Here is a 15,261-nt window from a genome sequence, read left to right on the forward strand (position 1 = left end):
AGATCATTTCAGAGAATATCTCTGGATCACCTGCACCAACCAACCCCACCGCCTTGCAGCTGAACACTTGAACTCCCCCTCCCGCTCTGTCAAGAACATGCCTGTCTTGAGCCGCCTCTATTGTCAAACCCTTACCACTCGACACCTGGAGGAAGAACGCCTCATACTCTGCCTTGGGACCCTGCAAACACATGGGATCAATGTGGATTTCAACAGCTTCCTCATTTACCCTCCCTCCACATTATCCCAGTCCCAAGCCTCCAACTTGACACCGCCCTCCTGACTTGTCCACCATCTTTCCTATCTATCCACTCCACCCTCCTCTCCGACCTATCACCTTCTCCCTCACCTTCATCTACCAATGCATTCTCAGCTACCTTCCCTCTAGCCCCACCTCCCTCCCATTTATTTCTCGGTTCCCCGGCTTACAAGCCTCATTCCTGATGAAGAGCTTATGTCTGAAACATCGATTCTCCTGCTCCTCTGATGCTGCCTGATCTGCTGTGCTTGTCCAGCGCCACACTCTTGACTCTGATCTCCAGCATCTGCAATCCTCACTTTCTACTATCTTTAAAAATCACCCAACCCAACAGAATGGGCAAATGGTGTTTTTTTTTCTTGCATGAAGCACTTACTCCTGCTGCACTTCATGTGAGCAAAAATCATGGAAAATCTCATGGACAAAATTTAAGGACTTTCTGACCCAAAAGTTGTTAAACACTAGCTTTAAGAATTCATTACTATATTTCTTTGTCTTCACTCCCCAACACCCACAATGAACACATTCTTATGCATCTTCCTTTCCAATTTAAATTCACTTATTACCTCCAATTATCATTCAAGTTATTCTTCCCCCTGGTAGTTATCAGTGAAACTCCCATTATTGCCATGGTAATATAAAATTTCACGGGATAGTCTAGTTGCTGTTTCCCCACATACTGAAGTTGCCCTGTTGTCTTCCAGTAGTCAGTCATGGATCTAAAGGACAATATTTTCACACACAGGCTGGTGCATGTATGGAATGAGCTGCCAGAGGAAGTGGTGGAGGCTGGTACAGTTGCAACATTTAAAAGGCTTCTGGATGGGTATATGAATAGGAAGGGCTTAGAGGAATATGGGCCAAGTGCTGGCAAATGGGACTAGATTAGGTTGAGATCAGGTCAGCATGGACAAGTTGGACCAAAGAGTCTGTTTCGGTGCTGTACAACTCTATGACTCTATGTAGTGTAGATGAGAACTGGCAAAACGCACCCAAAGCCGGGTACGTTCTAGCACCAGCCATGACTAATTCTAAGCATTGTCACATTACCTGCATGTTTGTCTTTTAATTGCGCTATAGATTATTTCTGTAGATTTTATACGATATTGATTCATGCTTTATCAAAAGGCAGAGTGAAGCTCAATTATTATGGCATGGCTTGATATTTAGAACTCTGAGAACTGGGATTTAAACAATTCTGCCTTATCCTCTTGGGTATATTAAATTCCTTAGGGCCCTCAGCGATTGTGGATCTGTTACCACAGTTTCTTGAGAAATTGTGCTGATATCTCGTTTGCGTGCCTGGAGGCTTATGGGAAATTAGGTCTGTCATTTAAAAGCCGGTCACATTTTCACATAGTGAAAGCTTGGATTAGTGGTGCTTCCATGATTTGACAGGCTTATCTGTGGAGTGGATTAGTGCCTTCTGAAAATCTTTTGTTCTGGCTACAAGAGATGGCCTAAGCGCACTCATTAATATGACATAATTTGAGGGCTTAGCATATAGAGAGAGTTACACAAAGAATGTGGCATCTGGTGTACGAGGCATAATCTTTATATTTTTCTGCTGTTAAGGCTTTCTTTTAGATTTTTACATTGTGAATGGTTTAATGGGACCCATATGTGCTTTTCATTGTTAAAAACTCCTGATAATGATGAAAATGATAGGATAATCCATCTGCTTTTAGGAAATGAGCAAAGGTCAGCAGCCTTTCTCATATCTTTTCAAGGCCCAGAAGCTCCTCCATGCTGCAAATAAGTGGGTCAATAAAACTAAGCAATTTGGGTTAGGATCTGTATTGAACTCTGCGCGTTTCCATGAAAATGATTGCAGCCATCTTCTAACATCCTGTTAATACAAAGTGCACAGTGATTTTTTTTTGAGCTAATGTACCTTCGCTTAAATTTTCTTTCCCATGTGCCAATATGCGTAACAGTAAGTGAGAGGAGCAAGTCTTATTTTCAGACCATAAGCAAGCCAATCTTCTGCATTTACTGATTAAAATTAAGGCAGCATAAAATATCCTTAATTATACCTAGATACAAAATGTGTTTTGTTTCTCTTTACTACTTAGTCTTTGAAGTAAGAATTGGGATTTCTTGATATTCCTTCCCAGTCAAGCTTGCATAGTTTTCTTTCACTTTATGCTTGCAGGAAGGATTCTTCCTCATTAAAATGCCTGTACTGGCAATCTTGTTGCATAGGGAGTTTGGATACATTTTGCCTTCCTGATGCCACCGTTCGCTAGGTTTTCCGAGATCCCCAGCACAATTAACGGCTTAACATCATGCTTGCCATCAGTTAAGAATGTTGAAGTCAGCTCATGAGGCTGGAGGGTCAATGGGATTCCCAATATTGCATTGGAAATTCCACCAGTAGAGGTAGTAGATGTACATAGTAGTGAGAGGGGCCACCTCCAGCTTTTAACAAAAGGCTACGGCTACCATGTATTCTTTTGTAGAAGGGGTGACCTATGGCCACAGCTATTGCCATTGCAGTACGTTGGTTGCAAAAGTAATTTTGTAAAAATAAATGAAGAACTGAACCTTCATGTTTGCTGCTGCGTAACCAGCTACTTTCACTGGCTGGGTAGGCCACTTAATTACTTTTGTTGGTAGATAGCTATTATGTCCCAAATTTACAACCTTTTCAAAAATAGCACAATGATAAAACCAGGAAACTGGCATCAGCAGAGGCAAAGTCTAAAGCTGCCTAATCCTTTGAAAATCCTGCCCTATGTCTCCAGGCCTCAAAGCAGACTCTTGCCAACAGGAAGGAGGTCTTCCAGGCTCTTTCTCTCTTTAATGCATTTGTACTCTGGTCCCTTGAAGCCATAACTTTGTGACTCCTGACAATGCTACTAATGACCTACGGCTGTCACATCCAGTAGAATATATTCATATGCATATGCTATGTGGAAAATTGCAGTTTGTGCTAAAGAGTCATTGTTGCATTCTTCTTTTAATTGGTTCCTTCAAATTCCTCCTGTTGATTGGCCCTTATTTTATGCAACTCAAGATTTTTTTTTCCAAAATCAGCACAAACCTGAAGATGAAAAATATATTGGTTCAGATCTTCCTGTTGATGCGAAGAATGTCCATCCCATGTTGACTGTGTCTTAAACTTAACACTTTGTGCCAGAGTTTTTGCATTTTCTGCTCCTGAAGGGATGCAGTAATATAGGCCATTACTGGGAAATTGTTGATCAAAATTCCAGCATAGTCACAGATTGTTTTTCCGACAAATAGGGTGGATGCCAGGGCCAGGGAATGGAAGGGGAAGGTGGTCATGTTGAATGTTGTCGGAGGGTACTGTCGGTATTTGGTGAAGGTTGTCTGTGGGAATGGGCAAAGGTGATTATTTTGGGAGCATGTGGCTGAAGATTGCTGCAGGTGCTGGAATGCTTTGGCACTCTTGCTGGTTTATTTGAGAGTTTATCTGGTTTTAAACATGCTATATTAAAAAAAAACTCCCAATTAATCTGTATTAAAAGAAAAGCAGGGTTTTTAAAGTGCCATCAGTTCAAGTCTCCCATGTTCTGAACATCTGATCCTACTTTGTTGGAGTCATGGAGAATCTAGCAAGGTTAAACCAATAATTAGCATTTTAAATTTAAACTTAATTGGACTAAGTCAAACTTAAATTGAATGTAAGAAGAAGATGCAGTGGTAATGTCACTGGATGAGTAATCCAGGGGACATAATTTCAAATCTCATCGTAACAGTTGGTGAAATTTAAATTCTGGAATGCAAAAGCAGATCTCAGTAATGGTAATCATAAGATCATTAATCATTGTTCAAAAAAAACACCTGCTTCACCCTTTAGGGTAGCAAATCTGTGTTTGTTGCTTCATCTGGCCATATTTGACTCCAGATCCACAGTAATATAATTGACTCTCAGCTGACCTTTTAGATTGGCCCAGCGCACTACTCTGTTCAAAGCTAATTAGCTTCGAAAAACAAATTTTGGCCTTGCTGGTGATGCCCATAAAAGAATAAGGAAAATCTTCCTGCTCAAGTACTGTACGTGTACATTTGTTGGGAGTGCTTCAGTTTTCTACTATACGTTATTAGCATATGTTAATATTAATGTTTGGGCCCATTGTTTACAATTCTGCTGCTTGGGGTAGTTTGCGTGTGCATAGTGTGAAAAGTTCTCAGATGCACCATTGAAATTTGCTTTGAAGATTAAATTAATTCTTTCATATTCTGAATGTTTTAAAAAATCAGAGCTTTTAAAGATAATAGTGGTATGACACATGATTATGCATAACAAAAAATGCTTGAGCATTGTACCCAAATTTCTGATCTCTTAACTGAGAGGCCACATTGATGCATGCTGCAAATGTTCCATTCCTTGCTCAATCAACAGGTATTGCATTTCTCAGAACTGGTGAATCTTTTTTCTCCTTTGCCTCTCCCTCATCAAGTACTCTGTCAATGTTCTATGTTTCAAGCTAATTCAGAAATCTGCAGTCACCTTGCAGAAGGGAGATCTATTGTCAACAAAGATTGAAATGAGGTGGAAAGTAGAAGAGGGAGCATAATTATCTCTTTCAGTCACATCTCCTGACAGATGATCACAGCGTGGCATCAATAGCCACAATGAAGCCATTATTTCATGCAACCTACATAACTGCAGAAGTTTAAGCGAGAGTTAGAAATGTTCATTAATTTATGCAAAACCCATGTGCAAAGTAACCATTAGCTGTTTTCCTCCTTCAATTTCCAGTTCAGAGAGCTTCTTTATTTGGTGTTGATTCAGACCACAGACCTGACAGCTTATTGCTTGATGGTAACAATCAGGCAGACAGACATCCATCACCTCAAGCTGTACCCAGAAGGTGAGTCATACTATCTTCGGAACCCATGGAATGATGGTCACTTCAGTGTGCACAAAGTGAAAAATAACCACCTACTGACTCTTGAAGCCAAGCCATACAGCATTACATGGTCTCATCAGCTACCTGCTTCTTTTCCTCCGACAGTAGTTTTTGAACAGTGCAAGCTTCAAACACTTTTATTACACAGTAGACCACATATTATATATTTCAGCTTTTCTTATATTTCTTGAACCTTTCTCTTTTATTCAGCTGCTGAAGAAAGTCTGCTCCCCAAATCGAATTAGGTTTCTCAGTGCAGTTGGGGTATCTAAAGAGCCATAACTTTCCTCTTGAAGGTGAAGCTTCTTCAAGGATCATACTGTTATTCAGTTAGCAAAGCCCATGTACCAAAGCTCAATCACTGTGCTGCAACATCCACATTGCGCATGAGCAATTAATGTTCAAATCCAGCAGATTCATAGCAATTGCAGTATGGCAAAGGGTGAAATGCTGTTTGTGTAAATAGTGTACCTGGACCAATAGGTTCTGCAGATATACGATTTGATTATTGAAGTACATGCATCCAAAAGTACATGCATCCAAAATAAAATCTAGAAATACAAAGCCATTCTATCTTCTAAAAAATAAATATGACTTCAAATTTTGCGTAGTGACATTCAAAATGTTATTGGTTGGACATTGATTGTCCATTCTGATACTTAACTCATGGTTTCCTCAATGATGTACCAGAGAAAAGTCAAGAGTTGATAACCAAAAGACAGAACAAGGGTTGAAATTGGGAAAGTGAGACTGGGAATAAGTTTCTCTTCCTTGTTTGTTCAGTAGATATGGACCACTTCATTTAGAGTAGGGTTCGTGATCACATCAGTCCTACCTGTTGGGAGGATGTCATCAGCTACTAACCCATGAAAAAAGTAGAAGTCAAACAGATCTGACTGGGTTTTACAAATTAAGAGCCATCTCATTTAACTTGATACATTCTGTTTTAACTGGTTTAAATATCCTTTTCAGAGAAGAATCTCCGACCACTCTGTCTGGCAAGGTGACTGAACTGGAAATGTTGCTGAAGGAACTTCGGGATGATTTGAGGAGGGTCAGTGAAAATTTTCATATTTGGGCAAGCAGCAATTGGTGTAGCTCGATCCTGGCATGCTTTTCACAAGGGAGGAATGTAATGCTCAGCTTGATTGTCGTCTCCAGCAAAAACTTGTTCACTTCACTTATGTTATGCTTGCATGATTGAGGTGGAATGTAATGTTAATAATGCCCTCATTTGTAGTACTGTTTCATTTTGGAAATAATTTAAATCTTCCATTTTTTTTAATGTCTATTTTTAAATAAAAGTCCCAGTCTAGAGTTTTCAACAGAACATCTCCATTGATGTAATAAGGAAGTTCCATCTTTCGGATGAGACATTAAACCAAGGCTGCACCCTTCCTTGCTACCTATGAATGTAGAAGACTCCCATATTCAAAACAGAATAAAGGTGCTCCCCTAATGTTGTGACAAATACTTATCCCTCAGCTAATATCAGGTTGGTCATTTGATATAGCTGAAAAAGAACATGTTTTGTCGAAACTTCTCATCTTGTAGTCGTCGGGACAATTTAGAAGAATATAAATTCAATGGGATGCGATCAAATTTTATACTGTAGAAGAGTGTTGATTGGTTGGCAAGTGGACTCCAACTGGTGGAGGTGTTACTGTTGCAAATTTTCCCACAAATGCTGATTGACAGTTAACTACAAGGCTTTGTTAAAATTTTAATATAGGCCAGTTGACTCTGGCCAGGTCATTGCACTGAGAAATAAAAGAGTGAATGAAAGTCATGTTGTCCAGTTGAAACTGACAATGTGTGGGCATGTTCTTGCTGTCCACAAAGAAAAACGTATTGATACGTAAATACAAGTATTCCACATTTCAAGTCCAACTGACTATACGAAGTTGGTTGTCAGTATTCATTTTATCACATTCAGGATTATCTCGCAAGTGTTGTCCAATTACAGAATCATACATAATGTTGGAAATTGTGTTGAGTTTTGCATGCACAAGTTTTTAGATATGGTGATTACTTGATTGTTGCAACAGTGAAAGTGGTATGCTATTTGATTAAAATCTGCTAGTCTTTGGGGATATATAGCATACATACACAAAGTTACACCAGCACTAAAATTTTTAAATACTATGCTTTTCATTTGTGTGTAGTCAAGAATATTTCTTTGGCTTGACAGCAACATCTTGTTAGTGGCAAACACCATTTGCATGCCACTGCATAGTAGTAGTAGTTTGAAACAGCTAGCTTCACCTGTCATAGAGTCAGACAGTCAAAGAGCACAGAAACAACTCTTTTGCACCAACCAGACATCCCAGTCTGACTTAGTCTCCATTTGTCAGCATTTGGCTTATATCCCTGTATACCCTTCCTATTCATATACACATCCAGATGCCTTTTAAATGTTATAATTATGACAGCTTCTGCCATTTTCTCTGGTAGGTTATTCCATACACTCACCACCCGTTGCATGACAAAGCTACACCTCAGGTAATTTTTAAATCTTGCCCTCTCACCTAAAACCTATGCCCTCTAGTTTTGGACTCCCCAATCCTGGGAAAAAGACCTTGGCTACTCACCTTATCCATATCCCTCATGATTTTATAAACTTCTATAAGGTCACCTTTCACCCTCAAAGTCCCGGGTAGAAAAGCCTCAGCCTAGTCAGCCTCTCTATAACTCAAACTTTCCAGTCCTGGCAACATCTTTGTAAATCTTTTCTGCATCCTCTCAAGTTTAGCAACATCCTTCCAATAGAAAATATCTAGAATTCTAAAAACATCCTCACCAATGTCCTGTATAGCTGCAATACGACCTCCCAATGCTAACACTCAGTCTTCTGACCAATGAAGGCAAGTGTTCCAAATGCTGCCATCACCACCCTGTCCACCTGCAACTCCATTTTCAAGAAACTATGCACGCGCAACCCTAGGTCTCTTTGTTCAACAACACTCCCCAAGGCCCTCCCATTAAGTGTATCGGTTTTGCCCTGATTTGCCTTCCCAAAATGCAACACCTCACATTTATCTAACTTAAACTCCTTCTGCCGCTCCTCAACATATCAGCCCATCTGATCAAGGTCCAATTGTACTCTGAGGTAACCTTTTTCACTGTTCACCAATTCTGGTGTCATCTGCAAACTTACTAACCATACCTTCCATATTGACACCAAAATCATTTATAAAAACAGTGAACTGATCCTTATGGCACATGGCTGGTCACAGGCCTCTATTCCACAAAGCAACCCTCTATCACCACCCTCTGTCTCCCACATCTGTTGTTCAATCGTTTGAGATACCTTACCCGTCTAAAGTAATCTGAGGTAGACTGTCTCTTTTCAAATCCAACAGTGACTGCCTTAGGGCCATTCATGGGTGTGCATGACATACAGCAAGAAATGATCTGATCAGGGTAGTCGTTATCCTGCTGGATGGCTTTGATGTGCTCTATTTCAATTTTTGGCTATTGAGTAATTAACAACCACTCTACGGTGCAAGATTAAATAACGTCACATGAATTCAGTGGCTGTCATCATCTAAAGTAGCGACGGAAGCACTTCAGGAAAAGAATTTCACTGCTGATCAGTTATACAGATATCATATTTGCCCTATAAATACCCGGTTCTAATTTTGCTATATTTTGAGAAGAATAGGAATCATCAGCCATTGCTGAGGTCAAGTAGAAAAAGATTTAATCTTTTAATTGTTTGCATCTGACCTGGGGATTGCTTCACACTGACAATAGATGTCTGAATTCTTGTGCTAGCATTGATTTAGCATGTTTACTGTAAAGCAAACAAAATCACAAAGGTGATCACTCCTTTGATTCCAGCCTATATCCTTGTTACATTAATCTTAAATTGACTGACTAACTGAAAAATGTGTTGTGCTCAGAAACTGTTTCATAGCTGGCTTAGTATTTTTCTTTTTCATGGACTATATTCCAGTTACTGTAATTCCAACTAATGCACATAGTAAGAGGATGGCACTAATTCCCATCTTTAATCCTTTTAAATGATCTTTTTTTTTGTTTGCTTTTGGAAGAAAACAGTGCCTTCCTGAGGTCATTTGAAAACAATTTTTAGTTATCTGCCTGTTCAGTTTGGATTTACCGACATTTTTAACTACAGCACTGTTTTGATGTGCTTAATGAATATCCCGTATGAAAAGTCCACATATTGATCATAAGGTTTGACTTCAATTAATCTCCATGCTTCTGTCTAATCCAAAGTGCATACTTTGTACTTAATAACTGAAAGTTAACTCCAGATTTTTGTTTACCTATTTTAGAAAGGACCCACATGGAAGTCGATGCAATGTAAGCAGGTCCAGGAATAAACCGAGCTTACCACTAGTTCTGATCCCAAATATTTGCAATGTTAAGCAGGAATAGCAGTGAGACTATTTCCTGGCTCTCTTCTGCCACTCCACCTCACCTCACACCACACATGGTGATCCTATAGAGTCAAAAGTCTAAGCTCAGACATTATGAATCCTACTTAATGAAGCTGCCAGGCAATATCCAGCATTTTAGTGTTTCACAGAATAGGGAAGTGATTACACTTCTGAAATTTGAACAACTTGTATTGTGCCATAGACATGTTTTATCCTCATTTGCCAATTAGCTGGAATCTCAATGAAATTACTACAGAATTGTAACTCCCAGCTATTTCGTTTCACATTAAATGTGATTGTTTACAATTTATGAAATTAACTGTATACTTGATCACATACCATTAATCATTCTCTCATACCTATTAGAAGAAGGACCTAAATTTATATAGTGCCTATCATAACAACAATTGAAATTCAGTCACTGTTATAATTTTTAAAATTAATTCATGAGATGTGGGCACCATTAGCTGGGTCATTAATGCCCATACCTTGTTGCCCTTGAAAAGATGGTGGTGAGCTATCTTTTTGAACTACTGTGATCCATTGGGTGGAGGTACCTCACAATACTACTGGAGAGGGAGTCCTGTGGTATTGATCCAACAGTACTGAAGCAACAGTGATATATTTCCAAGCAAAGATAGTGAGTATTTTGAAGGAGACATTGCAGATGATGGTGTTCCAGCCCTTTTCAATGATTGTGGTGCTAGGTTTTGGAAGGTGCTGCCTAATGAGCTTTGGAGAATGCATCCGTAAATGGTACACTGTTCTGCTACTAAGAGTCAAAGGTGAAGGGAGAGCATGGTTGTGGGTGTGGTACTAATCAAATGGCAGGTTCTTCTTGGTGGTGTCAAGTTCCTTGAATGCTGCTGCATTTATGCAGGCAAGTAGGGGTATTCCATCTCAATTCTGACTTGTACCTTGTAGATGGCAGAGAAGTTTTAGAGTCAGAAGGTGAGATACTTGCTGCAGAATTCCTAGCCTCTGACCTGCTCTATTAGCCATTTATATAGCTAGTCCAGTTCAGTTTCTTGTCAATGATCATTTCCAGAACGTTGACAGTGGACGTCAACATTGAATGATGATAGGCAATGGTTAGATCCTCACTTGTTGGATATGGTCATTGCCTGGCATTTGTGTGGCACAAATGTTACTTGCCACTTATCAGCCCAAGCCTGGATATCATTCAGGTCTTGCTGCATTTGAACATGAATGCATCACTCTCTGACAATTTGCAAATGATGCTAAATGCTGTGCAACAGCCAGTGCATATCCCCATTTTGGACTTTATAGTGGAGGAATATGTAAGCAACATTAAAACCATTTGTCTGCAGTGATGTCCTACATATAGCAATAATTAAAACCAAGCAATCTGAATGAATATTACTAGAAGGTAATCCGAATTAGGCATCAATCATTGTACTAAGAATTAGCAAGAGGTTCAAATTACTACAGTGTTTCTAGACAGAATTCTGTGTACGCTTCTGATCCATGATCAGATTACTCCATTTTAGTGACTGTTGTGTATGGTATCATGTAACTCTTAATCTGATTACTGTGCACAAATGACTGTCAGAGGCAGCTGTTTCTACGCACTTTTCCGTATTTCAAACATGGTCTCAATTGATCTGTGTGTGTTTGTCTTTTAGGCAAAGGAAGATCGAGCTGCACTGCAAGAAGAGGTGCAGCATCTGCGGGAAGACAACTTGCGTTTGCAGGAAGAATCCCAGGCTGCATCTGCACAGCTGAAGAAATTCACTGAATGGGTCTTCAATACAATTGACATGAAATGACTCGTTGTAGAAACAGGAAAAAAAACTCAACCTCTTGTAAAGGAAAGAGTCTTGATGTGATCTCCCATTTGTGAGGAGTTCCACTTTAGAAAAACCCAAGCACTTTCATCACAAGCTGAATGAATGATTGTTCTCAGTGCATACCACATACGTTTTTGCTTGCCTTACATTTTCATCTGGAATTGTTAAAATGTGAAAGTCAGGTTTTTGCACAGTATAAATATATTTTTGTTTGTAAAGTTCATTTTACTATATTGAACCACTTCTGTGGCATTAGTTTTTCAGACCTTGGTTACCATGACACATGTGGGATGCTTTCCCATTTATTCATTTAATATTAAAATAATGTGTTTAAAAGGGAGAGGTCAGTTAGCTACGTGCCAGAAACTTTCAAGAGTCTTAAAAGCAAAAGAGGGTTTAGAATTCCATGTTTTGATTTGTGCATTAATAATCAGAGATGGTGTTTCTTAAATCATTCACCATGATTGGGAATCCTTTGGGTTTTTGCTTAGTGTTTGAAAATAATAAATTCGTAATTTTTAAAGAAAATAAATAATATAAGTGTGAGTGTCTTTTATCTGGAATTAATTTAACAAGAAGAAAGGAACGATCACCATTCAAGTAAAGTTTGAAGAATGTTTCACGCAAACACTCTTCAAAATGCATGTGGTGTGCCCTTTACATATTCCTCTTGTACAGGTTCAGATTACAGCACAAATGTTGACCAAAAAAAAGTGAAATTGAGGACCTTCTGATATCCTAGATAGAAGGACTCAAAATAAGTCCTTAGAATGTTACATTGAAACAAATTTGATTTCATATTTAACCTGATTTTAGTTTCTAAATTGTGTAGAGATTCATTGAAATGAATGGTTTCTGCAAAAGAAAGTGGTGGGTTTTGAATTACAATGACAGTGTGATGTACTTTGGATGAAGTGCAAGTCCAATAGAGGCATTTTTTTGGTTACAGTTGTCATGGTGGCAAGTTCGTATTGCCCACTGAAAGTGGCAGTTGCATTGAGTGCGGGGTTCACGTGCATTTTTTCTATTTCCAATTTCCACCCCCTCTCACCCACATATATCCCTTAAAAATAAGCATTTGCTGATTCCAAGATTATTGAAAATAACTGATAGTTTTGTAAATAAATTGGAACTGAACTTTTCGGAATATTTTGTATGGTTCTGGTAAGTTTTGAAGTTCTGGAATTTTTTAGTTTAATATGGCCTTGTATGAAGGAAATGTATTATACCTTGTAGTGTACTGTTAATACAAATGGGAATTATGGCAGGCATTGAGGTTTCAAAGGTATTTGCTTGTTCAGTTTCCCCCTCCCTTGGTTAAAAAATCGGAACTAAAGCTTGCCTATTTATTGTACTCAAGATTTCTGATTTATTATGTCCTGTATTTAATCAGAAAAGGTACATTCTAAGCAACTCACAATAAAACTTGTCTCAATGTTTGCAGGCTTGTCTTTTTGAAATGTTTTGTTACAAGGTGCCTGAAGTATCTTTATGAAATAGGCCAATAGGCTGAAAATTAGCAGATGAAGTTCAATCTGATAAAGGAGAAGTATTGCATTTTGGTACAATGAACAAGGATAGGTCTTAAAAAATTAATAGTAGGGCCCTGGTAGTGTTGTTGACCAGAGGGACCTGGGGTACAGATACATAATTCTTTGAAGTTTGGATCGCACAAACAAGCTGGTTTAAAAAGACAATTTGCCATGCTTGCCTTCATTGCTCAGTCCTTTGCATGCAGTAGTTGGAAAGTCATGAATGTTGTCCCGGGCATTGGTAAGGCTCTTCTGGAATACTGTGTCCAGTTCTGGTCACCCAGTTATAGGAAGGATATTATTAATCTGGAGATGGTTCAGAAGAGATTTACCAGAATGCTTCTTTGTATGGAAGGTTTGAGTTATAAAGAAAAGTTGGATCGGCTGGGACTTTTTTCACTGGCGCATAGAAGGCGATGTGATAGAAATTTATCAAATAATGAGAGGTATCAATCATGTTAATAGTAGTTATCTTTTCCCTATTATGGGGGATTTCAAGACTGGGGACACAGTTTTGAGGTGAGATTTTAAAAAGATGAGGGGCAAATTTTTTGTATGGACTGGTTCACACATGGAATGAACTTCCTGAGGAAGTGGTGGATGTGGGTACAATTACATTGAAAAGACAGTTGGATAAGTTCATGAATAGGAACTTATGGGATATGGGTCAGGAGCAGGCAGGCAGGACTAGTTTAAATTGGGATTCTGTTCGACATGGACAATTGGACCGAAAGGTCTATTTCTGTGTTTGTATGACTCTATGACTATTAAATTTCACTGTAATAGAACAGCATTTATCCCCTTTTCTTCTCTGCATTCTTCTATTTACATTGATTCCTAAAGAATAAGACTGTGAACAGATTACAAAATTCCTTAATATTCAGTTTGTGTCTTGCGCTCTTCCTGTCTCAGCATATTTCATCCTTCACTATTTTACCAATGACAAGTATGATCTGAAATGTCCTACCTCATTCCTCCTGAACTCCAAATGTTTTGAGTGCATATACTTCCTTTTGCTTCTCTCCATGGTGTTGAAATCAAGTCTCCTCACATCATCTACTTCACTTTCTTTCCTGGGATGTCAGCATGGGAGCTGCTTATCCTCCTCAGTCTGTTCCCAAGTTTGAGAGACAGTTTATTGCAGCATGCTTCCTCTTAAATATGTAACAATCTTTCTAAACCTGCGATTGGTTTGCTCAAATGATCATCCTATATATGAACTTTTTTTCTGCTGGTAAACATTCATGTGTCTCACATCATGGAACTTGGTATATCATCAGGTAGTCTTATTCCAGTTGTAATTAATCTAAATCCAAATGTAATTGAATTACTCTGGATTGTTCTCATTGGTTGACTTTCTGCCTATTTTCATTCAATTGCTAAATTGAAAGTGCAGTCTCCCTGCCCATAAAACATATAATTTAGGGACAGTAGGCCATTTCGCCCGTCAAGCCTGCTCCACCACTCAGTATGATCTTGGTTGATCATCCAACTCAATATCATGTACTGCTTTTGTTCCATACCCTAGATCCTTTTAGCCCTAAGGACTACATCAAATTGATTCTTGAAAACATTCAATGTTTTAGCTTCCACAGGCTTACAACTTGGTGAAAATAATTCTTCTCATCTCAGTTCTAAATGGTCATTCCTGTATCATCATGCTTTTATCCTGTCTAGTCTTGTTAGAATTCTTTAGTTTCTTGTGCAATCACCCTGCATTCTTCAACATGACGATCAATATAATCCTAAGTGATCCAGTCTTTCCTCTTATGTCAGTACTGCCATCGCAGGATTCAGTCTGGTCAATCTAGAAGTTATCTCCAAAATACTCTTGTATTTTTAGCTGAGGCAGAAAAGGTGGAGCTGTGGCATCTTGGCACCAAATGGGAGGGGACACAATTGCTAATATTCTCCACATTCTACTTTCCTGGTGTAGAGCGTGGGGGTGGTGAAATTTGACTTGGGCCCGTTTTTGGCATTCACTGAAGACATTCACTTCATAGAACATAGAAGAATACAGCGCAGTACAGGCCCTTCGGCCCTCGATGTTGCGTCGATCCAAGCCCACCTAACCTACACTAGCCCACTATCCTCCATATGCCTATCCAATGCCCGCTTAAATGCCCATAATGAGGGAGAGTCCACCACTGCTACTGGCAGGGCATTCCATGAACTCACGACTCACTGAGTAAAGAACCTACCCCTAACATCTGTCCTATACCTACCACCCCTTAATTTAAAGCTATGCCCCCTCGTAATAGCTGACTCCATACGTGGAAAAAGATTCTCACTGTCGACCCTATCTAAACCCCTAATCATCTTATACACCTCTATCAAGTCACCCCTAAACCTTCTTTTCTCCAATAAAAA

At 39.0% G+C, this 15,261-nt stretch overlaps 1 protein-coding gene across 5 annotated transcripts in view; it reads left to right on the forward strand.

Moving 5' to 3' along the window:
• sipa1l1 (signal-induced proliferation-associated 1 like 1) overlaps positions 1 to 12,799 on the forward strand; it is a 433,231-nt gene extending 420,432 nt beyond the window's left edge. For all 5 annotated transcript variants that reach the window (XM_043698149.1, XM_043698153.1, XM_043698152.1 and 2 more), the window contains 3 exons: positions 4,992 to 5,103; positions 6,115 to 6,196; positions 11,195 to 12,799. In XM_043698149.1, coding sequence (XP_043554084.1) covers positions 4,992 to 5,103; positions 6,115 to 6,196; positions 11,195 to 11,338 — 338 coding nt within the window. In that variant the 3' untranslated portion in view covers positions 11,339 to 12,799. The remainder of the gene's footprint in view (positions 1 to 4,991; positions 5,104 to 6,114; positions 6,197 to 11,194) is intronic.
• Positions 12,800 to 15,261: the final 2,462 nt, after the last annotated feature.

The sequence above is a fragment of the Chiloscyllium plagiosum genome, chromosome 10, assembly GCF_004010195.1.
Source record: "Chiloscyllium plagiosum isolate BGI_BamShark_2017 chromosome 10, ASM401019v2, whole genome shotgun sequence".
Lineage (NCBI taxonomy): Eukaryota > Metazoa > Chordata > Chondrichthyes > Orectolobiformes > Hemiscylliidae > Chiloscyllium > Chiloscyllium plagiosum.